The sequence below is a fragment of the Rhinolophus ferrumequinum genome, chromosome 10 (assembly GCF_004115265.2).
Source record: "Rhinolophus ferrumequinum isolate MPI-CBG mRhiFer1 chromosome 10, mRhiFer1_v1.p, whole genome shotgun sequence".
Taxonomy (NCBI): Eukaryota; Metazoa; Chordata; class Mammalia; order Chiroptera; family Rhinolophidae; genus Rhinolophus; species Rhinolophus ferrumequinum.
Genome location: NC_046293.1, coordinates 38,360,787 through 38,385,670, shown reverse-complemented (window position 1 = coordinate 38,385,670; position 24,884 = coordinate 38,360,787). Strand labels below are relative to the sequence as shown.

Sequence of the window (24,884 nt, the reverse complement as noted above, 5' to 3'; positions counted from 1 at the left end):
TGTATCGATTATAGAAGCCAACATCATGCTTTTTATTAGTGGTAACTCTAGGAAATAAATGATTTGAGCAAAGATTCTCCCAGAAGGAAACCTTCAGAATACATTTTCTTGATTCCTTTTAAAGATGCACAGACTTTCAACTCATCTACAAAACGTAGTAAATCCCAGAAAATAGGATAGCCAGGTAACAGTCAAAACTGAGCCTTTGCTTGTTTTTGCTTTAATCAATTACTAAATGGGACAGGCTTGAACCAACCTTCACTTTGGCAGTGGCTGTTAGAAGGACATAATCTGGCAACTCCATGGCATCACGTTTCTGGTGTTGGGCCTCAGCACCAATCAGAAGGTTGAAATGAGTGGCCAAATGTCTTCGCAACAGGGTCTTACTTGGTGGAATGTTCAATAACTGAGCCATTGTTTCTACATTAAAACGAGGTTCTAGAACCTACAAGAAAAAGTAAGATTGTTTAAGGTACCGTGTATCATACATGTCTGCATCATGCTTTTATAATTGGCAAAGCTCCTTTCATTTCGTTATTGCCAACGACCTTCTCAACAGCCCTGGGAGATACACAAAGTATGGACTTTGATATTTAATTTTCATATCTTTTCTTTCTTTTGCCTGAGCTAGTGAAAGGGAGCGCTGGTCCTGACATCCAAGCATTACAAAGTCAGGGCTTCCACCTCTGTGAAGTGTTACATTTGGGATGCCTTTGGAAGCCGACCTCTGTGTAAGATCTGTGTGCAAAAATACAGGGTATCTTTGTAGAAATTTTAAAACATGATCATCTGAGAGTCAGCAGTCAGATGTTATCTAACATAAAAGAGGACAATGAAAGAGAAATGGGTTTAAACCCAATTTAGAGTTATATGACATAAATAAATAAAAAACAAGGGAAAAAATACTCTGCAAGTCAAGATTCACTAGAAATGGTGTCGGAGGGTTGGGTTAGACAACTTTAGGATTACAACAAGTAAACTGATAATATCCTACTCATTAGACTAAAGGAGACAAAATGATGATAAGTCCATTTTAAATTAAAACCGAATTTTACCATGAGCCCACCGTGGACACCACTGCCTCTGAGATTGGGGGCATATTCTGCCAAGTCCACAGAGCGCAGCCATTCCATGACGCGATGGTTGGTCCACTGCTGAACTTCTGATGGGGTGATGCTATTCTATGGGAACAAAGAACAGCCAAGAGCTTTAGTCGTTAACTATGGGACCTCAAATACTAATAACCCTGTGTGTTCTGTCTAAAAAGTCTGCCCCACAGAGCAGAGTTACTCCATATCCCACTAAACGTATAAAAAAAAGGGTGAAAAGGTGTTTTTAAATTTGAATTCCCTTTGATAAAGTTTGTCACAAAGGTGCAAGTGTTTTTACACACTATTAAAGCAGTACTTTAGGAAATGAAGTCTTTATAGTGATTTAACTCTCTGGCTTAAGCAGAAGGAAGGGTAATTAAGAAGCAACCTTTGGCTCCAGTTATACAGGTAGAACCATCTTGGGGGGAATGGATGGAAAGTAAGAAAACAAAGCCTAGGAAGTAAATGAGGCTGGATTTGAGGCTCTAAGGGAACCAGAAGCCCTCCCTGCAGGTTCCAAGAAGAAATGGGTCTTAGTCTAAGCACACACGGACAGTCCCACGCATGGAAACGTGCATGCTCTGTAACCATCAATCTCAGACGCTACCTCATCAGATGGTCGCCTCCGTAGACAGTTTGGTTCGAAGTTATTGATCCTCAGCACCTGGATGGCCCTTTTGATACTGAGATGATGCAGCACACTCACAACCTTCAAAGACAGTAAGTCATCCTGCAGAAAAGAACAAAAAGTGGAGCTCCCTGAGCAGGAGGACCTCCTTAAGAACATCTCAGAAGATGCTAGTCGAAGCAGAAAAGCCCCCTCTACCAGCAGGCCTGAGGGCTTATCAGTGTTTTCAAAGCTTCCATTTAGTCCTTTTCATTCAGACACTCCGAGATAGGACTACGGGACCCCATGGCTCTGAAAAACACAGCTTGCAAAGCACTTGCTGAGTCCCTACAAAAAGTGATCTGCTTTCATAAAGCAGATAGCTAAGAGCAAGTGGTGTTTACTGATGACCAAGGCTTGCTTTTCTGAACAAAGACACATCACAGGAGAAAACTCGAAAGTGGTCCCATTATACTATTCCCCCTCCCCAGCCTCAAGAAATCCCTAGTTCTAGATTATTATGCTTTACCTAGCAGACATTGTGAAAATATTTGGAAAAACTATGTCAACCAACGCGAAGGTCTTGGTGAGAGTTGAGTGTAAAGAAATGAAGAAGTTGTGAGTATTAACATATCCCCAATCAATTCCTTCAGGAATAACTTTCACCAGTATATGATTATTGGGCACATTTCAAACACACCAAACACACCCAAATTATTTTAGAAGAAGGTGACTTGGGGGGCAGTGTCAAGATAAGCACCAGTCTATTTCCAAACACACCCAGAAAATACATAAGGAAAAACATTCATTTTGGGCACACCTTACTGATAACACATTTCTTGTCGGGAAAAAAAAAATTAATCTATTATAAAAATATTTTTAAATAAAAATACTAGACAATCAGTTTAAATCCTTAAAGGCTACTAACTGAGCAAAAATTATTTCCTGAATTAACTTCTTAAAGGCAGTGCCTAAGATTGAGACATCCATTCAAAACATTTCCATGTGGGCTATTTTCAATGAACTAAAGCCTAACAGATTTTTTAAAAATCTAAATGCATGATGTTAATAACATAAATAAAATGTTAATTATTTTAGCTTAAGGGATTTTAAAAGTAGGGGCTATTTCCTTTTTTAATCAAAACACTTTTTCTGAGATGTTTAAAAATCTTCTATTTTTAATTAATTTTAGATTTACAGAAGAGCTGCCAGTAAGAGTACAGTTACATATACTCTTCCTCACCCAACTTCTCTTAACTTTAACATCTTATACAACTATGATATATTCATCAAAAGAAATTAATACAGACAATATTAAAATTAAACTATAGACTTTACTTAGATTTCACCTGTTTTGCCATGAACGTCCTTTTTCTGTTTCAGGATCCAATCCAGGATACCACATTAAAAGAGACGTTTTGTGACCTAAGACTTGTAGGGTCAAATTTTCCAAAGTAATTTACTCTTTTATCGCCATGCAAGTTATACGAGTATATATGTTTTATATGATTTTAAGCCTCCATTTGCTCACATTTCCACGGGAACATACTTACACCTAGATAGGTAAGCAAATATTTACTGAATTTGCTCCAGGCAGAGCTGTGAGCTAATATGAGCAGGGATCTGGAAATAACCTAGGTTCAAACGCTGTATGACTTTCTACTACTTTCTAACTGTGGAAACTTGGTCAAGTTACTCAATTTCTTGATTCCTTCGCTTCCTCATCTAAAAACTGGGGATAATAAGGGTGCTAACTCAAGGATTACTGAGACTCAAGTATTAATATGAGCAAAGTGCTCGAAAGAGTGCCTGACACACAGTAAATGTGCAACATACCACATGGTAGTATTATTATATGCAGGTTTACATGATATGCCCACCAAGGTACGAACTTTGGTTCAATGACAGAAGAGAAAACAAATCCCATGAGTTGAACTCTAAATATCTTTGATACTAAAAAATTCCTATTGAAGTTAGCTGTTTCAAACTTTTAACTTATTTAAAGGAGATACTTGTGGTAGTTAAGTCCAGAGGCTAGTTCACAAAAGGCCATTTATATCAAACTATCTGAGGTAGAACACCAATAGTACTTGGAATCTAAAACATGTTCTCCTGGAATCCATCTCTCCCCACTGTTGTAAAGTAGAGGAAATTCCTTCCACCCACTGGACGAAAGGCTAGACATATGAAACAAAAATGAAGGAATAGGAGTGAAAGTCTACCTTTTCCTACTACTTCTTCACCCCCGTGACTCCTGCCCTAGGAGAACTGGGCTGAAGTGAGAAGGGTGAGAGGGTTTCAGGCAACAGTTCTCAAAAGTGGAAGGGAAAGGAGAAGACAAGTAAGTCTCTATGGACGTCAGGTCAGAAAGGGAGCCTTTTCTGTATACAGGAATATATAACTGTATACAGGAATATATAACTGTATACAGGAATATATAACTGTATACAGGAATATATAACTTAGAAACTGCCAGGGCTTCCAAACGCCACACTTTATTTTTTTAAACATCTTTCTAAGATATAATTCACATTCCACAAAATTCACCTATTCAAAGTGTATGTTTCAATGTCTACATCACTGAATACAGATAGAATCAAGTTTCTGAATAGGTTAAATTAGGTTTCATGTAGTTTAAGCCAGGGTTTCACATTTTCCCAAGGCTGTTGTAACCACCAACTCCTACAACTTCAACTTAACAGGAAATATTCCTGCCCCTCTCTTCAAGTTAAATACCTTCAAAATCTGGTGGAATCATTGTGAAAACACTGTATTTTGCTTACTCTGTTTCTGTGGTTTTTCAGAGAAAAACAATTTTACTCCCCAAACCCCAAAAGTGAATCACTTACAACAGTCATGTAATGGAGCATTCGACCATCTACCCGTCCTTCATCAAACTGGGTCTTGTACTGGGGGAGACCAATGTCATCCAACCACCCTAAAGGACAGAGTCTGTGTTGTCAATGAGCCACACACCACCTGTTCTTGTGATTAAAAAGAAAGCGCAGAAATATTTACTTATTTACTTGCTTAGTTACGAATTTAAGAATTTGAAACCTCTTACTAGTGACCCAGTTGAAATCCAGCTTTCCGTGATTGGTTTCTTCCTCAGATCCCAGAGCTTGCAGTGCCAGCTGGAGTTTCTTTCGGTGAAGTGAGTGCTTGATTCCAAGTTCCTGAAATAATAAACAGAAACACTGGCTTTACCATTCTGTCAACATGGGCTGGATGCCACTGGCAAAGGATGCAGATTCCTTCAAAATGAAGCGCGCATGAAAGAGCCAACAATTACATTAAATCAGAATACTAACTCAGGCTAGGAAGATGCTGCTGAACAAAAGGCCCTAGAAAGCCAAGACCCTTGAAGGAAGTTTAGTGCTGTGTTAGATAGATATTCACTAGTATGTTCCTTCCTATGCGAGGTTGGAACTGTAGGACGTGTAATAAGAATTCTACTCTTACTTTGTACAAAATGGTAAATAATTGGTAAGAAATGTTCAATAATGGAACATGAAACGTAGGGAGCTTTTGTTTTTTCTTTTGCAAAGCGGAGTTGAATTGCATATATTACATTGAGGAGAGGGGCTAATGATAAAACCACAAAATGATTTTGAGAAATTTGAGCTTAAGGTTTATTATTATGGCTATACAATTATTTTTCATTAAAATGCCCAGTAGCTTAAGTATTCCAATAAAGAAGGACCTTCCTTTTTAGTCCATGAGATAAAATAAACGTGAAGCAGGAAACTCAGACTTTTTCAACAGTACTTACTGGCTCTACCCACCCGCTTGTCTGGAATAGAAAACAATAGCTCCACCCGTTCCCCTGTTCTGGAGTAGAACATTTATATTCTCTCTCTCTCTCTGTCCATCGTGTAAACAAAGCAGAGAAACAGTCACCTTCTCCAGATCTTGTTGAGAAGCCTGCAAAAGCGTTTGGCCAGATGCAATCCAGTGCTTGCCAGAATTCAGGTAGGACCCCAAGCCTTGTTCCACAAGCCAATTGCAAACCTGCTCCTTGGTCCATTTGGCAAATGGCATATCCAAGTCACTATAGGGAGATGAACAATGGCTTGAAAAACAATTCAAAACCAATCCTGTGGCTTATCATCAAGGTTGAACAACTGTATATTCAATAGCTATGGGAATTCTCTGGTGATACACAATTCCCTGGTGATACACATTTGACCATGAAAAGCTTAATTATCAGTACATATTTGGAAGAGGAAGTGGCACTGAAGTTGAAAGTGACCTTGTAAGACAAGTCTTCATTTCAAATGAAACCACAAGAGATTCATGATGATTTAGCAAAAACATGTTCTATAGAAGAAGACCGAGTTGTCAAGTCACTGTACTAATTTCAACCAATGTTGTTGAAAGACTGAATCCCCAAACAGAAAACACTAGGTCAGACTGAAAGCAACTCAAGTCAAACTTGGATTAACTTTAGCAGAATTACCATTTGTCTCCACAAGGTAATCAATGAGAAAAAGGCAATAGGCCATCTCTGAGTATAATCAAAGCAAATGCAAACTTCTGGTGCTGGCTTTTTTTTTTTTTTTTGACTTTGACATACAGATAGTATTCCTGTTTGAAAAGAAACAAAAAACTGCTGATAAACAAGACTTGTTTTCTTTTTAATCTGCACAAGGAGGTGTACAAGAGAACATATGGCAAATGAGACTCTTCAGTATTTGAAGAAGGCCAAAGAAGAGTTTCCTCGTTGATGAAACTTGTGCCCAGGGATCAACATGGGAGGGACCATGTTTAAAACATTCGTCACGCATTATCTTTTAAAAGATTTAGTACCGATGATTTGTGCTGCATGTTTGCCAACCCCTCCCTTTTTATGCTTAGTGGGTCAGTGCAGTGGTTCCACACCAGCCTTGAACTGTGATAAGGGTGTAGGAGAATTTTTTAGAGTCTTCATAGAGAAAACATTACATAGTCCTGAAAAATTGAAGAATTCTGATAGGATTTAGGTCTTTTAAGTGCTTTCACGGACTCCATTAGTCACTAATATTTATTGAACAGTTATTATTTGCCAGCTACTTAACCCATATTACCTCATTTAAACTTCACAACCCCCTTTTGGGTTAGGTACTAACTATTACTATGAGAACAGAGGCACAGAGCATGAGAGTAGTTGCTCAAGGTGGCCCAGCTTGTAGGAAGTGGTGAGGCCAGAAATCAGACCCAAGCAGTCTGCCTCTAGAACCTACTCTTAAATACTACCCTATGCCGTCTCCGCAAGGCTATGCTTTAGAGTAAGTACTTAGAATTACTTTCCATGAAAATTTAAGTCAAAGAGTCATTCTAGTACAGATGCTGCTGACACTGGCTCTGGCGCCTCACCTAGCTCACATAGCCCACGTCTTCTGTACAGTTGTTCACCCACCACTGCCAAATTACACCGCTCTTTCAGTAGGCACGGCAGTAAGGAATGGCTGCGCTGGCACAGGAACAATACTAACATTGCAGGTGCTCACGAGGCCCTGATGCGTGGGTAGAGATGCAAAAGTCTGTTACCGTGGCTTGTTCTTACCTATGAGATTGTCCCAAATCTCGTGACCAACCCAGTCGAGGCCCAGCAGTTGCCCTTGTCCCTCCTCTTTTAAATTCAGTTTCAGACATGTCGTCTGGGTTGAAGGTAGTCGACTGACTTCTCCTAAGTCTGAACAGAAGATACAACACACATTGCCTTGTATTAGACCCGAAGAGACCTTAGACGTTAAAGTTAATCAGAACATTTTTAATTGGTGCATAAACTTGAGCTACTCCTCTTGGTGTGTCATTAGAATAGACACTTGGATTTAAACTTTGAGACCCAATGAGCTAATGAATCCCAAATCACAATCTTCCTCCCATAAGAGGAACACGAAAGCTTTAGAATTCCATACCGATTTTCAGCCAATTTTCCACTTATGCCCACATTTGAACAATATACAAGACAAAGCCCATTCAACTTGTTCACTCTGTTACTTACTTTCCAAAGAGTTTCATGATGCCTCTGGATTTCTTTTTGGAATCTGGAGATGGTGGAGATATCTGGAAGGGACTGTTGCCCTGTGAATCTTTTGGCCGAGAAGAAACACCAGCCAGATCAAGGTGCTCAGGTGTCTCCTTTTCTGTTTCAGCTATTCCAAGAACAGAATACGAACTGATGAATTTTAATATATGAAATGAACACGATCAGATGTTAACCTTCTTGGCTTTAGCAACTGGTAATTCTTCTGTTGGTCTACAAATCAGTGATTTACAAAGAGCACCCTGCAAATATTAAAAATGTAACAAAAATGTACGTTCTCCTCTATAGTCTATTGTGAATAGAGTTAACTTAGGAATTACAACCCCTTGTTAGGATTGCCATATTCTTTCCTTCAGTGTTTTGAAATAATGAAATTATTTTCAGTCTGGCTGTACCGTTTTGTCTTGTTGACTTCTTCCTACATCCCTCAAAACCACCACCGCCTGTAGCTTCTTGTCATGACAGTCTTCTACATGTATGATCTAATGGTTCCTTCCTGTTGTAGCATCCATCCTCTCTTTTCCCTCCATTCTGCTCTACTCCAAGATTCTGATCTAAGTTCCCTCTGCAAGATCTCTTGACAAGTTCACCCACTCTATGCTCAGCAATAAATGATGGCTTCACTCATTGGTAAGCAGTTGGCACCAAAATTTCTAGGCCTAATCTTTTTCCCCAGCTGTAGTATTGGAATGCTGTACATATTCCCAACTTGGTGTGCCAAGGACATTATGGATTCAGCGACTCTGTCCAATTTCCTGAGAGTCTTCTCTTAAGTTTTCTTTTTCAATATTTCATTAATATTAGTATTCTCCTTGTACTCCAGTTCAAATGCTTTGTCATTTTCTTTTCATTCCTTCCTCACCTTTGGCATTTACCTCAAATCAGTTATCAAGTTCTGACAATTCTTTATTCGAGAAGTGTATTCCTCTTTATAACCTGTCACGTCCTAGCCACTGCGAGAAGAATGAACTGGATCTGAGTAAATTTTTCTTTTACTATAAAATTCGTGTCTGATGATTTTTGCCTTTAAAAAGTAACATCCAAATCTGCTACTCCCAGACCTCCAAGCATTAACTATTTTAGTTCTTTGAGCTGTTCCTGAGTGGATGATCCCACACGAGCAAACACAAGAGCTACTGTTTCTTCAATGTGAGATTTTACACTTTTATAGAGGAAAGTAAGAGCTGTGCAAAAATCACAGGAACAGTGTCTTAGCAAGATATAAAGGGTGCAGAGGCTGACTTTTCTATGAAGCGGAGCTGTGGTTACAGGTTATAGTAAGCAGCATTTGCCTCTTAGCATTTTCAATACATTTCATCCAAGAAAGATGCCAAATCATTTGAAAATAGTTGTTTAACTAGATCAGTTTATTTTATCCATCCAGTGTTCATTCTAGACATTTAAGGCTACAAAGAGAAAGAAGTGTCACCTTGATGATCCACGTGAATAGATATATGAATATCCATACAAGGTAACAGAACCTATGTGGAAAACCCAAAGGAACCTTTCCATTCAAACCCTACAGCCATAATGGGTATGGGTATCCCTGACATGTTGCCTAATCCACCCTCATTTTAAAAGCATCTCATTTTTATTTTGAGGATTTTTTTCCTCCTGTACTCTGCCCTTTAAAGAGAAAAACTGAGCTTTCCCCTCCTAAAATCACTTTGGGGGTAACTCCTCAAATAACACATAAAATTACCTCTGCCATCACTAAATGTTACCTCCATCTTCAAAGCAATAAATATCAGAAGAATGTTACCCTAAAAGAAGTAGGTCTAAAAAGTCACTGTTATTTAGGTCTAAAAGTCATTGTCACTGTTTTCCACAGACCTCTCTATTTGGCTAATAATATTTCTTGTTGGAGGCTGGGGAAAATGTAAACATGGAGAAAGAACTGAGAGGACCTGGGAATTTGTGTGAGAGGAACTGTGCTTCAAGGGTGAAAAAGCTGGCAGGCACAATGACAGGACACTCCTGCCCTGTGCTCAGGGCGAAACTGTGCACTTTCAGATCCCCTCAGGGCTACTTGCAAGGTGTCATTAGCATTGGTTAAAAACAGCTTTATGCTTGGAAGCAAAGGCTCTACAGGGAGTCCTTTTGAGCAGAAGGTGGAGAGAACACTCTGGAGCAGAGAACTACATTTTTTGATTGCTGCCAGCTCGCTTTCTAGAGATCACAGATGCCAAGAGCAGGGATTAGCTCGGTTTGCAGCACAGCGCTGGCACAGGCTGGCATGCAGGAGTACGATACCTAAGGTGGGTGCACTGGCACTTCGTTTACGATCTTCAGATATCCCAACAACGCACACAATCACACGCAGCCCAATGGAGAGAACACAGGGGAACGACAAAATGAAACACAGATCAGACTCCTCCTCCCAAAATACACAGTGGGAGGGAAGGCAAGTAGCATACTGAGCTTCCGGCAGGACACACAGTCCATTAGCAGTGTCCATATGGGATTCATGTATCCACTTGAAAAAGAGATGGGAAGCTGTTTACAATGAAGTCAGAGAGAATTATGGTTTTACATCTTTCCTCTAAACTTACAGCCCAGAACTGAGAGCAGGGTGAGCATCTATACAGAGCTATCTTCACAACCATGGACTTACATCCACAGAAGCACTCTTTGCTAATTTCTAGCCAAGTCATTCACCTTCATTGTTAGGAAAGAGAAATGTATAAATAGATGAATAAGGGAAGGGAAGAGATTGATGTTTCCCTCGCTCTGAAAGAATTAAGGCAAAGGCATTTTGGCTACGCGTACCCAAGTTTGGTGCACTTGCAGTCCTCTTGTTACTTTTTATTTTAAAAAAGCCGCGACCAAAGGAAGATCTGGCTTTCCGAGTGCCAAAGGGGTTGTCATCCATGGAGGCATCATGTCCTGGAACTTTGGGAGGGAGGCTCCGAAATGGGCTTTCTCCTGGAGCTTTGTCCTGAGAGAGAAGCAAAAGTAATTGAAACACAGCACTAACACACACAATTATTAGTACCTGCCAGGAGCAATACTAAATATGCTACATACGTGATTTTATTTAAAAGAATAACTGTACTAACAAATTGGTTATATCAAGTGCCATATGAGAAGTTTAAAAAGTCAATTCTGAAAGCTACTTGAGAAACAACAACAAAAACATGTTTGTCACTAACCTATAATCCATGTGCTTAGGGTGTTAAATATTAGGATAAATACAGAAACTCTCATCCCCTCTAAAACATGGAGATAAAAAACTAGAATAGCAGTAGACTTCTTACTTTTCTAACAATTATGACACCGATTTGGCTATACTATAGTTAACATTCTTTAAAATATAACTAATGCATCAATAGAAGCCCAATATAACTATTACACAAAGTAGGCATTAGTCCCAAGCTTCTATACCAGCAGTATAAGTAGATTCTACTCTAATTATTTTATGTATTTATATTATTAGTTTCAGGTGTACAAAACAACATAATGATTAGACATTTACACACCTCACAAAGTGATAACCCCAACAAGTACTCCAATTATTTTAAATATTCTTCTCAAAGAATTAATAATAAAATGAAGGTATAATCAACAACTGTTTAAAATAGTTTTTTGTAATTAGATTCTAGGCTATATTCTTATCTTGCCTATGAATTACCAAACATGGATTAAAACTTTTCAAAGACTGTGATACATTCAGATACATGTAACATTAAAACTAAACTGGCAATAATTAAATTTTTCTCAGTTGATTCAGAAGCTACTTCAGATCTTTATAGTATTTCAAGGTCTTTGTCAAGAACTTCATTTGTGATTAAATTATGCTTGCAACTACTGCTTATTTTTTGCTCTTTCTGGTTATTTGAATAGGCAGTTATAGTACCATGGTCTGCTATATTGTTTCAGTATTAATCAAAGATGCCTTTGTTTGGATGTTCTCGTTTCTCTAACATCTCTTGCCCTGTTCCTTTTTGTGCAGAGGTGGAGAGAAGGGTGAAGAGATACAAGCTTTCAAGGTGGTTCTTTTATTCCGTGTGTCTACGGCTCATACCTACTGGTCATAGCAACTGAACATTTATAGCTGCACAATTTGGTGGCACTATTACCTACATCTCAACAGTGATGTCAAAATCACTCAGCTATTGAATTGGCAAGACAAAAAAAAAAGAGGATGATGAGAATCACTAGCTGTTGTTCACTGTCTGTGCTTCGACAGTTATACCTACATTGTGACTCAGGGCACTGAGAGCCAACAGTCAAGAGACTGCATCTGAAGTAGCCTGTCTATCAGACTGTAACCTTTACAAGGTTCATGATCAAAAATCAGAGGAAAGAAGAACCACAGCCCGTGTCAAGGATGTCTGCAATAGCAAACCATTTGCTGTAGGCAGACAGTGGTTGTATAAAATAAACTGCTGGTGATGTAAGAAGGGCTTTCCGTGAGATTTAAAGAAGCCCAGTTATTGTCATTAGAACGGCAAACGGTATGACTGAGAGCTTGGCATTTTGTTTCTGTTTTACAATAACTCATGGAGCTGAAATTCATATAACATAAAAGTAACTATTCTAAAGTAAACAATTCAGTGGCATTTAGTACATCCAGTGTTGTGCAACAACTACCTCTACCTAGTTCCAAAACACATCCATCATTCTAAAATAAAACTCCTCAACCATTAAGCAGTTTTCCCCCATTCCGTTCTCCTCCACCCCTGGCAACCAGCGATCTAAATCTGTCTCTTGTGAATTTATCTATTTTGGATAGTTCACATAAATGGAATTATACCATACGTGATCTTTTGTGTCTGGTTTCTTTCATGTAGCATGTTTCTGAGAGTTTGGGATTATTTGGAAGCAACCTTATGTATTAGAAATCTAAAACATTTTTACACTGTAATATGGATATAAAAATTACCTCTGAAGCCTTCTGAATAGACTCCTTTTCCTGTTCAAAACAACAATATTTAAGGTTGTTATAGGAATCCCTTATAGATTCAGAATTTGCCACATAAATTCCATAAATTAAAACTAATTTACATATACTTCCAAGCTACAAAACCTCAGTTTTATTTATTTCCGACAATATTTTATTAAAGTCCCTATTTTTGGTTTTATGTACTACTTTCAATCCTTCATATCATTCTTCTTGATATTTATCCTTAACTGCAATTTTCCATTGGAGAAACCACAAGCTCTTCTTAAGAGTTTTATTTGCAAAATGGGAAAAGATGAAGATCCCTAAATATTTTCTTTTCAGGGAAACAGACAGAAAAAACACAGAACCAACCCCATCTGATGACTCTTTCTTCAGATTGTCCAGGCTGCTAGACTTTTGCAAATCTGAAGTTCTAAAAATAACAATAATAATAATTAGAATTAATAATAAGTGGCTCTGGTGCCACTTTTTCTAAGTAGAATATCTTGGAAAGAAACTAAAATTGTGTGTGGGTTGAATCCTGGAAATAAAAGAAAATCTGGATTCAGGCAGTCACTTATGTGCTTAAGTAAATTATAACATTTAGTTCTTTTAAAAGCAGGAGTGGTTAAGTGTCCTGCCAATAATTCTAAATGTCCTGCACATGTTAGAGTAGCTGGAAAAACACTTAGAATTATTCTTGTGATGTCAATATTTGAAAATTTAAACCAGTATTTTCCATGGACTAGTGTTAGATCCTGTGCATGTATATATTTACATCAGGAATTTTTTAAATACTTGTGTACTATTTATATATTATCCTTATACTTAACATAAAGGATGAAAATTTAATTTTCAATTCACAAAGGAATCAATTTCCTGAGTCTGGCAGAGGACTTCATTTTATGATCAAAGCATAACAGAGGACTCCCTATTGCTGCCCATAATAATTCATTTGCTATCCTAGTGAAGGCACAGTAACACTGTAAACATCCAGAGACTTTCTTTTTCACATAATTAGCATTCAATTTTAGAGCTGGTCTTACTCAAAATTTGAAGGCAAGGATATGTGCCTAGTTTAAAGAGAGAAAATAGTAATTCTTTTGCTCTATGAAACAGAATAATTTAAATATACAAATTTTAAAAGACATTTCTCATGTATTTGTGTAAATAAATTGCTAGAAGTATCGACTACCAAAAAAGTAAAAGACAACGGTAAGAATAGAAAATATCTCATATTGGAGGACTGCTCCAAAAACAGATTTTCCTAATTTAATTCAGACTTTAACTTGGATAAACATAGACATTAGGTCAGTTTATTAATTTGAAAATATAAAAAACCATTGCAGTGTTCCCAGCCATCACATCATTCTCTGTGATTCTTCTCTGCAAAACTCAAAACATGTCAACACAAAAATAAAAAAGCACTGAACTTTAAATGGAAACTGGTGAAGAAGACTAAAGAGCTACAGAAACTTGGCATGAGACAGTGATAAATGAGCAAGTATTTCTTTGTTAACTTACAACCCCCCACTACCACCCCCACTCAATCATTACAGCTGCATTGATTTATTCAGGACTCAGTCATTCACTTTTAATACTGGTTATTGTTAGCGTAACAGAAGCTTCCTCTCTCCAAAATATCAATCACATTTTTCACATTCAATAAACTGTAACTTACGAAAGACTATCACACAGCTGGGTTTCAACAGCAGCACCAAGAATTATTTTTCCATCACTAAAATGTGGGGAAAAAAAGGACTTATGAATTTCATGAAGAAAAGATCATATATATATATATATATATATATATATATATATATATATATATATTCTACGTGAACAGAATTGTCAAAAACAAACAACTGTGTAAGGGAAATTATTTATTTCTCTTTTTTTGATATTCTATTTTATTTTGTCTAACTGTAAGATTAGGCAATTAATTAGGGAATATGCTCCCCCAAACTTCTATTTGCCTATGGAGAAACTATTGTATCCCTGTCCTGTCTCCTTCATAGCCATTGTCCAAACAGCCTCAGGCACGTGATTGTCACTGTCGCTATTCTGCTTGCAACACTTTGATGATCACCTATGACCTAGATATAAAATCCAAGTTCCCTAAAATCCCTCTCTAACCCGACCACCACACCTCCTGGCCTCATCTCCAATTACTTTAGCTTCACACCTCTTATTTCAATAATACATAACTGATTATGGGTTCCCTGGCACATGTCTTGCTGTTTCTTGCTTTCTGGGTAGAACAATTGTGTCTATAAATAAACGCAATGCACTCTTGCTTTGGGTTGATCTACTTTTCTAAAAATTGACATTGCAATATTAGGTCATAAATGACATACTTCTCTTCAAATGAAGTCTCTGGCTTAGGAGGCAATTTTGCTTTTTCAGAAGTTTCCAAGCCTTTAGATGCTGGTAATAAGGAAGGGATTGAAACTTGCAAGATGCTGGTGTGGAACTGTAATATAACAATAAAAAGTCAAAAATCAATCCTTCAAAGAAAACAAAACAAAAACCACAGCAACAAAAGTTAAATAAGACAATTACATGGTCTATCAATAAAATTTCATATACCTGTGTTTAGAATGCTATTCTTAAATTTTGAAAATGGTTTCAGGATATAAACCTCTAGAAGTGTTAATCAGAGAAAACTTTCTAGAGGAAAGTAATTTTTGAACTTGATTCTGAATAAGACACTAAATATTGTGAATATGACATTTAAGGCCGGGTTGAGATCTTGGCTCTAACACACCTGCCTAAGTGACCTTAAGTAAATCCCTTAACCGGGAATCAGTTTTTTCCTTTGTAAAATGAGAATGACAATACCTAAATTACAGGGTTGCAATGATTTACAATGAGATTTGGGTAAAAGCTTTGTAAACAAAGCACTATTTTCACTTTAGTTTCTACCACTAGTCTAAAATAGAATGTTGGTCAAGCCTGTTAATTATTGTTCTATATGTGAACAAACTGACTAACTTCAATTAACAGAATTGATAAAAGTGTAATTAAAACAACTTAGAACATACTCTGGGAATGCACCACTTAAAATACTTTGCTTAGTAGTAACAATATTACAGCAACAAAATACACTTTCCCAAACAAATGCCTTATGAATCATAAGGATAGTCTCAGTGAAAGAATTTTTATACTTTGGTTTTCAATAATTTTTGACAACTGAGAGCAGTTAGATTGTGGGCTACATCATGAGTAAATAAATGAAACACAAAAAATATTCCAGTAAAAAAAATAAATGAGTAAAACTTGCCTCAGTGAGTTGCCTCACCTCTTGCAAGTCAACCAATCCGTGATTTGCTTCTGGAAGTCAGCCAGTGAAGTAGGGACTCACACCAGCAAACACACTTCTAAATACCAACCAATCAACTGTCTCACCTTCATAACCATATACAGCTGATGTCAACTCACTCCTGACTCTGCAAGTCCACCAATCCCTGAGCTCCATGCACCCTAAAACTCCTGTTTATGATCAGCTCAAAGAGAATGTCCTTGATTAACAAAGTTCACTTACTTAAATAAGCAATAAACTCAGCTTTGTGATTTTCGTCTCAGTTACTGAGTGTTCTCATCCTTTGACACTGTAAAAGGCTATAAAACGTCAAGTCTGCAAGTAACAAGACTTGAAAAAGTAACAAGATTGGGCCCAAGATGGAGTGGCTCATGCTAAACACCAGCAAACCTGAAGTCAACTAGGTTTCTATGCTGGGCTCTCACAGAAAAGAAAGGCCTAGGTCAACCAATCAGCACTTACTTCCTCCTACAGGTTTCCTAACCCAAGACTTGCGTTTGCTCCATGTAAGGAAAGTAACTCTGCTTTAACCAATCAGAAAATGCCAAGTATGACGTCCCTGTTCCTACTCCGTTCTACAGAAACCTTTTATGTTGTACAGCTCCTCAGACATCTTTTCTGTCGCCTAGATTGGATGCTGTCTGACTCATGAACCATTGAATAAAGCCAGTAGATCTTTAAAATTTATTCAGTCGAATTTTATTCTTTAACAAGTCATATTATTATAAAATAGGAGATTATTTCACTATCATTTGTTTTCAGCTTATATCTTTATAACTCATCCTTGATTTACGAAAATCAAGAAAACCCATTTTCTTGATTTCCTTTCAAAAATTAACTCCAACCTCGAATCTCCCTCCTGTCTTTTCTTTAAAAATGTGGCTAACTATCGTCAATCCTCATCAAATCATTCTTGCTCCAAACTAAAAACTCTGCCATTAAACTACCATTCACATAACAAAGACTTTTTTTTTTTAAAAGGATATGAAATTGCCTGGGTATATCCTACATATATAACAGCAGCCTCTCCCTAAAAATGCAGCACACTCATTGTCTGCCGAAAGGAATTTTTCCCTTCGGTATAAATAAATATTTCACAATTAGGGGATTTTCCCCTCTAAAATATTTCTTATTCCTTAACTAATTCCTTGGGTTTTTTTTTCAATTTTATTGAGATATAATTGGCACGCAACACTGTACACGTTTAAGGTGTATAGCATAAAGACTTGACTTACATATATTGTGAAATGATTACCACCAGAAGTTAGTTAACATCCATCACCTCACATAAATTTTTAAAAAGAAAGAACATGTGGTTTTCCTTGTGACGATAAATTTTAGATGTACTCTCTTAACAACTTTCATATATGCTATACAACAGTGATAAATATAGACCTCATGTTGTACGTTATATCCCCAGTACTTATTTATCTTATTCCTAGAAATCTGTCCCTTTTGATCACCTTCTTCCAATTCCCCCCCATTTAATTTCTTGTTAGTCACAGTTAGCGCTCTCTTACATTGAAGAGAGAAATGTTAATTGCTTTTTCCTTGAATTCATTTTCATTCAGTGCTAATTTCCTCGTTATGTAATTATTAGAAACAGATATAAAAAGATGCCATTTGGTTTCTTCTCACTACAAATAGTAAAATGTTAGAGTAGAAGATGACCAAAGAAGGAACTGTTAAATGTAAGGGAGCCAGGGTTGTTTCATTCAAAAATAAAACTGTGTCCCATTCCTAGTCTCTCTAGACAGCACATTTCATTATAATTAAGAAATGGTTTCAGGGTGTTATTAGGAAAACAGTCTTAAAATGAAGTTACACGTGTGGCTTTGTTAAGACTTCAGGAAGATTTAAGGTGCTACTGTCTCATTGAACTCTTCAAGGTGAAGGGATTAAGAAGTACAAATTGGCAGTTACAAAATAGTCACGGGGAGACAAGATAGGGACTAACGCTATTGTAGTAACTATGTATGGTGTCAGGTAGGTCCTGGGCTTGGGGGGATTACTTCCTAAGTTATATAAATGTCTAACCACTATGCTGTACACTTAAAACTAATATAATATTGAATGTCAACTGTAACAGAAAAATTAAAGTTTTTTTAAAAAAAATCAAAAACTCAAAAAATAAAGGGATATCCCACAGTAGCCTTAGAGAACCTAAAGGAGAGAAGAGTTTATTGTGAATGTTTTTGTGGATATGCTTTAATCTAATGGAACGGATTACAAGTTGATTCACAAGAAATCGTAATGTTTAAAATATACCAAATTAGACTAAAGGGGGCAGAGATGGTAGAAAATGAAAAGGCAACTTTGGACTTATATGGACACTTTTACAGAAAACTGCTATCTGCAAATATGGGCTCCTTCTTGTGGAAAAGGCAGGATGACTCGGAAGAACCAAGAGCCCAAAGGACTGAGCACTAATAAAGAAATGGCACCATGTACCTGGCTGCATTTTGCAATTGCGACAGACTAGAGACACCTGTGTGCCTTCAACTTTCCTTCCTTTGTAATGAGAGTGCCTACAGCAGTTATGTTATATCTATCCCACTATTTTGTATGTCAACTGTATGGAGGACAGGTAGCTTGTCCCTTAAGGTCCCAGTTCTTAAAATTGAATGGGATGGTACTCAAGCAGCTGTGCCCAAGAAGATACACTGAGGAGTTTCACCTACATCTTGACCTAATCTAGATGACAAGTGGTTGGGATGCTGATGCCTAATGAGAATGAGACTGAGGGGGAGTGGGTATATTTTACATGGGAGGAGGATATAAACTGCTGTAGCCAGAGAGTGGAGGGCAGGCTGTTTTCCAAATAAGACTGCACCGATATATCCCATCTACCTGTTCTTACAATGTGATATTGCTACTTGTCTATCAAGAGGTAGCTAGAGCCTATGTTCCCTCTCCGGTAATCTGGGTGGGCCTGTGACTCCATAGGAAAAGAGACTCTATGTGACTTCTGAGACATGTCATAAAAGGTGATACAAATTTGCCTAGTCCTGTCCTTGGATGCTCATCCTCAGGGTCCAGCCGCCATACGGTGAGGAAGCCAAGTAGTCACATGCCAACAGCCAGCCTCAACCACCGGACAGACAAATGAGCAGCCTTCAGATGACTCACGCCCCTCTAGCTGCTGCCAAGTGGAGCAGAGACGAGATGCTCCTGCTGAGCCCTGTCCAAATGGCAGACTGGTCAGCAAAATAAACGTTGTCATTCAAGCCACAAAGTTTTGGGGTGGCGTGCAATAGATAACAGAAACAGGCACTGGTGGCAGTCTGATGTGAAAGTAAAGTAAGTGAGTTTGACTTTTATTCCCCTCCAGTTGTTTCTTCCAAATCTAAAGAAGTCAGAGTGAAATTGTATTCCATTATCATTCAGTCACCAGCAGAAGTGACTAAAATCAATTTCTTTATATAACCTCACTTTATCCCAACTTTACTTATTTCCTACTTACTTAATATGCAGGTTATAATCTCATATTTAAGATAATATCTCCAAGGGATTCACATGTTTTTCCTGAAACATAAAAGCAATTTTGACATGGCCCAGGGCATTTATTTATTAGAGAAGGAAAAAAAAACACGTATTTCAAATACAGGTCTGCAGGACACAAAAACTTCCAGGACAAACCAAGTCAGTAATCGAACTGAGAAAAGAACCCATGTCTTTCATGTTGCTAATAGCACTTTAACTTTCAATGATGTAGTGTCTTCAACATGAAGAAAATATTGAGCGTTTGTAAATACCTCTTCTGGAACACTTGTGTTAAATGGTTCGTGACTGGGAGATCCCATTATTGGTGTAGACGATAGACTCTTCTCCAGATCACTAAAACCCTGCGTATCCAGCAAAGTGGAGATAGACGTCGAACTGAGCAGATCTTCATAGTCGCCATCTTGGCCTAGAAAAGACAAAGCAAAAAGAGGACAACAGCAGCTTTTCATTTATATGTCATGTTTGGAAGAAGAATCCCAAACATATCAAATGTAAAAATTTTTCTGATCCTCAAAGATCAAAGAGTCAGCTTTGCCTGGCATCACTTGAAAAACAACATGCGACCTAGAAAACGACATCTTAAACTGCAAGCACCTGAGTCCCAGGAGCTCTTGGGCCACGTGTGTATCCAGCAATAGTATTAACAGAGGTATTGATTTATAGTGCTATTAATAGATGCAATCATGGACTCAGAGGATAGAAATTAAAAGTTAATTTAATTCAACAATCCTCCTGTAATTTTACTTCGAAATGTGGGGCTTTACAAATTTCAGTTCAGACATAACCAAGCTGAAGGATACCAACGATGGTACAACAAACTGATCCTGAACTGCAACCGAGTTAACATTTAAACAACTCAGTTTTCATCACTACTGTGCCCCTGAAAAAACATAAAAAGGATAAAAAAGAAAGAAAAAAATTAACAACCTTTGGACCCATCAGGAGGATCCTTTTATGCCATTCATTTTAAAGTAGAAAGAACAGCCTAATGAGGAAAAACAATGACATATCCTGCAAAGCAGCACCTTCAGAAATTTTTTATATCTCTAGAAATGAAAAGGATTAAGTTTTGAACAAAATGGTGCCAGATATTCCCTTTTAAAAAAAATGATGCTGGGAGGCTGGTTTGTTCAGTGGTTAGAGCGCAGTGCTCATAACACCAAGGTCACCAGTTCGATTCCCACATGGGCCAGTGAGCTACACCCTCCACAACTAGATTGAAAAAAACAACGATTTGACCTGGAGTTAATGGGCCCTGTGGCGTCCTAGCAAAACACACTGTTCCTCATTAATTCCCAATAAAAGAAAACCAAAAAAAAACAAAAACCAATAATGCTTAAAACCCTAATCTCTGAATAAAAAAATGATAATTTACTTGTTTAAAGATATTAAATTAGACATAGCTTCTTAAATTAGGTTTTATTAGAATTTTATTTTAATTTTACTAGAATTTATTAATAGGTGTTACTAGAATTGTATGAGAATTAACTAAATACAAATCCTAGTGATGAATCGCTGTTTATATAACTCTTCATAAGAACAGAACATCATTTGCAATTGTTTGAAAATCTATCCTGCTGTACATGGTTTAAAACTACCTCTTTTAGCTACACATTTATGTGCATGGAAAAAAGACTAGAAAGGAAGACATGAAAATGGCCAACAGTGATCATGCCAGGGCAATTATAAGTGATTTTTACCCCTTTTTTCTACTTTTTAAATACTATACAATATGGCCTAATTATAGGAATTAATCTGGTCTGCCTTGGTTTTTAAACACAAGAATTACACTGCTGAGATTCTATAAAATCAAACAATGTTTTAACTAATGTAAAAACTAATTACTTGAAAATTTGCAATATTCCTTAAAAGAGAGACTCTTTTGAAGATATAGAGATGTAGAGTGATGAGAACTGCCTTAAGTCAACACTGATAATTAGAGGTACACTTGCTCATTCAGATATTTATAAAGTTATATATATATATATATGCCAGGCCCCGTAGACAAAAAAAATGAAGACCCTTTTCTCCCCCAAATAATTCTGGTCCGAAGCAGGATTTTTTTAATGAACTCATTAAAATTAAAATTGAAATTTCAAAATTTGAGTACCTTTCAAAAGACTTGTTAATTTCCTGTGCTTATTTTTAGAGCAAATAACCCCATCTATGCATTGCTAAAAAACAAGAGAACTTTCAAAGTTCTGAACATTTTCCTTCGTTTTGATGACTCCCAAAGCTTTTCCACATTTGAGGACAGCCAACTGGCCCATCTACAGATAAAATAATAATAAATATAACAAAATGTATAATAATCTTTACTTAGATATTTCACTCTTTTTTTTTTTAACTTAACACATTCAAAGCTGAACACAATCCCCCTTAACCATTCAAATGTTCCTTCTCTAGGCTTTTCTATCTTGGTAAATGGTTCTATCATCTACCTCACTGCTTTAGTCAGAAATGTTGATCTTTCTTGATTCTTTGCTCCTCTTCACTCCCTTCATCTAATTCATCACACCATCATGTTGATTCTAACACCAAAATATATTTCCCGTCAGTACCATCAGATCTGTCCATTTGGAACACTACAAGAGTCTCTTGGTTTTCTGTCTTTCCAACACTGCTCCCCTCCCACTAGGTCCACTTGCTACAACGCTCATGTCACTAACTTGTTAAGACCCTTAAGTGGATCTCTCTGAGCCAAGAAAGAGCCAAATTCTTCACCGACATGACCTAGACCTAGTCAGTGCTCACTTCTATCATCTCATCTTACTTTTCCCCCTGCTCATTACCTTCCAGTCGCACTGGTCCTTTACTTCTCAAACACACCAAGTTCTACCTACCCTCCCCCCCAAAAAAAGCTCTTGCATGTGCTGTTGTATTCTCTCTCTTTCTTCGGAATGCTATCTAATGAACTTCTTAGAAAAGCTCTCCCTGACCAACCAATCTACAGTATGCTCTTTAGCTACATACTTTCTGGCAAGAAAACAGAACCCTAACAATATTGCTTGAATGAATGAATGAATGAATGAATGAATGAATGAATGAATGAATGAATGACTATCTAATTTGGGAAATGGATATGCTCCATGAAAGAAATCGAGGCCAAATGTAAAAGTTCACAGCCACTTAAAATCAAGTTAAGTAGAAAAACCTTTAGAGCTACACTACCTTTTTTACCTTGGGCCAGTACCACTGCATCTTGCATTTTCTTGTACCTGTTCAGGCACTGTCGAAGATCTTCTATTTTCCGATCCTATTAATAAAATAAATTATCATCTTTAATACTATGATTCTGAACAGCAAAAGTAATGGCGACACAAAGAATAAGTAGACGTGAATTATTTACATTATTCAAAGAATACTTCTAAACTTTAGTAAAACTGGTAATATCTAGAATATTTTTCCTACGTACATCAGAGATATAGAAAAAGTACCTCTAAATTTAGAGATCCTATCCTTCAGCTGCCATCTTTAAAAAACAAAAACAAAACAAGGTAATAAGATACAAAACAAAAAAACAAGAAAAAAATCAACTTTAATTACTCTCCTCCCTAACCTATACATATGTCAAGTCGTGGAAGAAAGATCTATACCAGCTGTCTTTATCAACTGTCATTAATCACCACCTGGCTTTTCCCTTCTCTAAACACTCCACCAGCATTGCTTCAATTAGTCATCAGAGACCTTCTATTTAATAAAAACAATGAATCTTTTTATCCTTTTTCTCACTTGACCTCTATTTGGCAATCAATTGACACCACTTTTTCCTTCTTCTTTTACTTTTCTTTCCACTTTCTTTTCTTCTACTTCAATTTCTCAATCCCTTGACCAGATAAATATTCTATTTCCATAAGTCCCACTATCTACCCAACCCATACTATAAAATGTAGAACTTCAAGATTTTTGTCCTTTACCCTCTTCTCTTTTCCCAAACCCTCACCCTGGTAGATAATAAAAATGAGCTCCCCCACTCCTCGCATCCTGATTTAAGGGTTGACCATGTGGCCTGCGTTGACCAATGAGATATCAACAAATGTGGTTCAAGCAAAGGCTTGAAAAGTATTTGCACACTGAGGTTTGCTCCCTCTTGCTGCTCTAGGGAACAGTAAGGCCACTATGTTAAGAAGCATAGGCTAGTCTATTGGAAGATGAGAGACCATTTAGAGAAGAAGAGACATCCCAGCTGGGGCCAACCGAGACCAGTCTGTCATCACCAGACATGCGAGTCATATCACCCAGCCCCACCCCAACCACTGGCTAACTGCAGACATTAGCTATGCCAATGCAGATCAGAAGAGCCACCTAGCCAACCCACAGAAGTATGAGAAACAATAAATGTGATTCGTCCTAGAGCAAAAGCTAACTGATACATCAACTACAGTTTAGTTCCTACCAATCTACAGCTCTATATTTCTCCTAAAACTGATGAGATTCACTCCCTACCAATCTATAATTCTACATTAATCCTAAAATTTAGATGCATTTTCCAGCTTCCTATAAGAAATCTCCTTTTAAATGTTCCATGAACACATCAAATTGAATATATATAGAAGGAAGCTCATTATTTGCCCCCAGTACTTCAACCTCTGCTTGGATACCATTAACTCTTGGAGGAAGTCGTCATTTGTACAAACCAAAAACTTACTGCTCTCAAATCCAAAGATTTAAAAACCTTGTTAACTTGTAAACTTCTCTAACATCTATTCCCTCCTTACCACTTTGCTGCCATTGCCTTATTTCAACCCCGCTTCATTACTCATTATAGACTATTTTAACAGCCTCTTGATTGTTCTGTCTTCATTCTCCCTCCCTTATTCTTGCCTCCATCTGCCACCAGAGAGAGTTAGCTTTCAAAAGCAGAAGTTTAATTATGTCACTGTCCAAGGTCTACAAGTTAACACCCCAGATTGTTAGCCTAGCATACAAGTTGCCTACCATTCACTGCAGCTCTTCTGTCAGCCTCATATATCCCCTCCAACTATAACTCATGTTCCAGAACTTTCCCAGTGTGCACTGGGCGGTTACAAGCCTTGGTTTTGAAAACGTGTTCACTTATGGATCCTCTGCCTAGAAGCCTTCATTTTCCTGATGAAGAACTCTTGCTCTTCCTCAGAATCTGCTCAGATATGTGCTCTTTGAAGCCTTCTAAAACTACCAAGAAGTTATGCCACTCTTGGTGCTCCTATAGCATTTGAGCATCTAACAAGCCCTCATTCACCACTGAGAGTTTTGTTTGTTATTGTTGCTTTTTGAGGAAGAGAAATTAAAATGAATTTTGGTGATTTTTTTTTTCAAAGAAAAGCTCTCTCTGTGGGGAGCTTGCTAATGACTTTATTTTTATTAAATAGTGGCAAAGACTAGCAACAAGGAATACACACACACACACACACACACAGAGGGTGCCAAAAAAATGTACACACATTTTAAGAAAGGAAAAAACTATT

At 37.4% G+C, this 24,884-nt stretch overlaps 1 protein-coding gene across 8 annotated transcripts in view; it reads right to left on the bottom strand.

The window, feature by feature from the left end:
- The window catches only part of PPFIBP1 (PPFIA binding protein 1), a 164,176-nt gene that overhangs the window by 4,037 nt on the left and 135,255 nt on the right, over positions 1-24,884 (bottom strand). For 4 of the 8 annotated variants that reach the window (XM_033117043.1, XM_033117044.1, XM_033117042.1 and 1 more), the window contains 16 exons: positions 22,609-22,693; positions 19,689-19,843; positions 14,969-15,084; positions 14,293-14,349; positions 12,984-13,044; positions 12,612-12,641; positions 10,496-10,664; positions 9,980-10,012; positions 7,685-7,835; positions 7,244-7,372; positions 5,599-5,749; positions 4,763-4,874; positions 4,548-4,636; positions 1,699-1,821; positions 1,056-1,181; positions 257-445 (listed from right to left, as the gene is read on the bottom strand). In XM_033117043.1, coding sequence (XP_032972934.1) covers positions 257-445; positions 1,056-1,181; positions 1,699-1,821; positions 4,548-4,636; positions 4,763-4,874; positions 5,599-5,749; positions 7,244-7,372; positions 7,685-7,835; positions 9,980-10,012; positions 10,496-10,664; positions 12,612-12,641; positions 12,984-13,044; positions 14,293-14,349; positions 14,969-15,084; positions 19,689-19,843; positions 22,609-22,693 — 1,776 coding nt within the window. The remainder of the gene's footprint in view (positions 1-256; positions 446-1,055; positions 1,182-1,698; positions 1,822-4,547; positions 4,637-4,762; positions 4,875-5,598; positions 5,750-7,243; positions 7,373-7,684; positions 7,836-9,979; positions 10,013-10,495; positions 10,665-12,611; positions 12,642-12,983; positions 13,045-14,292; positions 14,350-14,968; positions 15,085-19,688; positions 19,844-22,608; positions 22,694-24,884) is intronic. The other 4 variants (XM_033117038.1, XM_033117040.1, XM_033117039.1 and 1 more) reach the window with 4 other exon arrangements.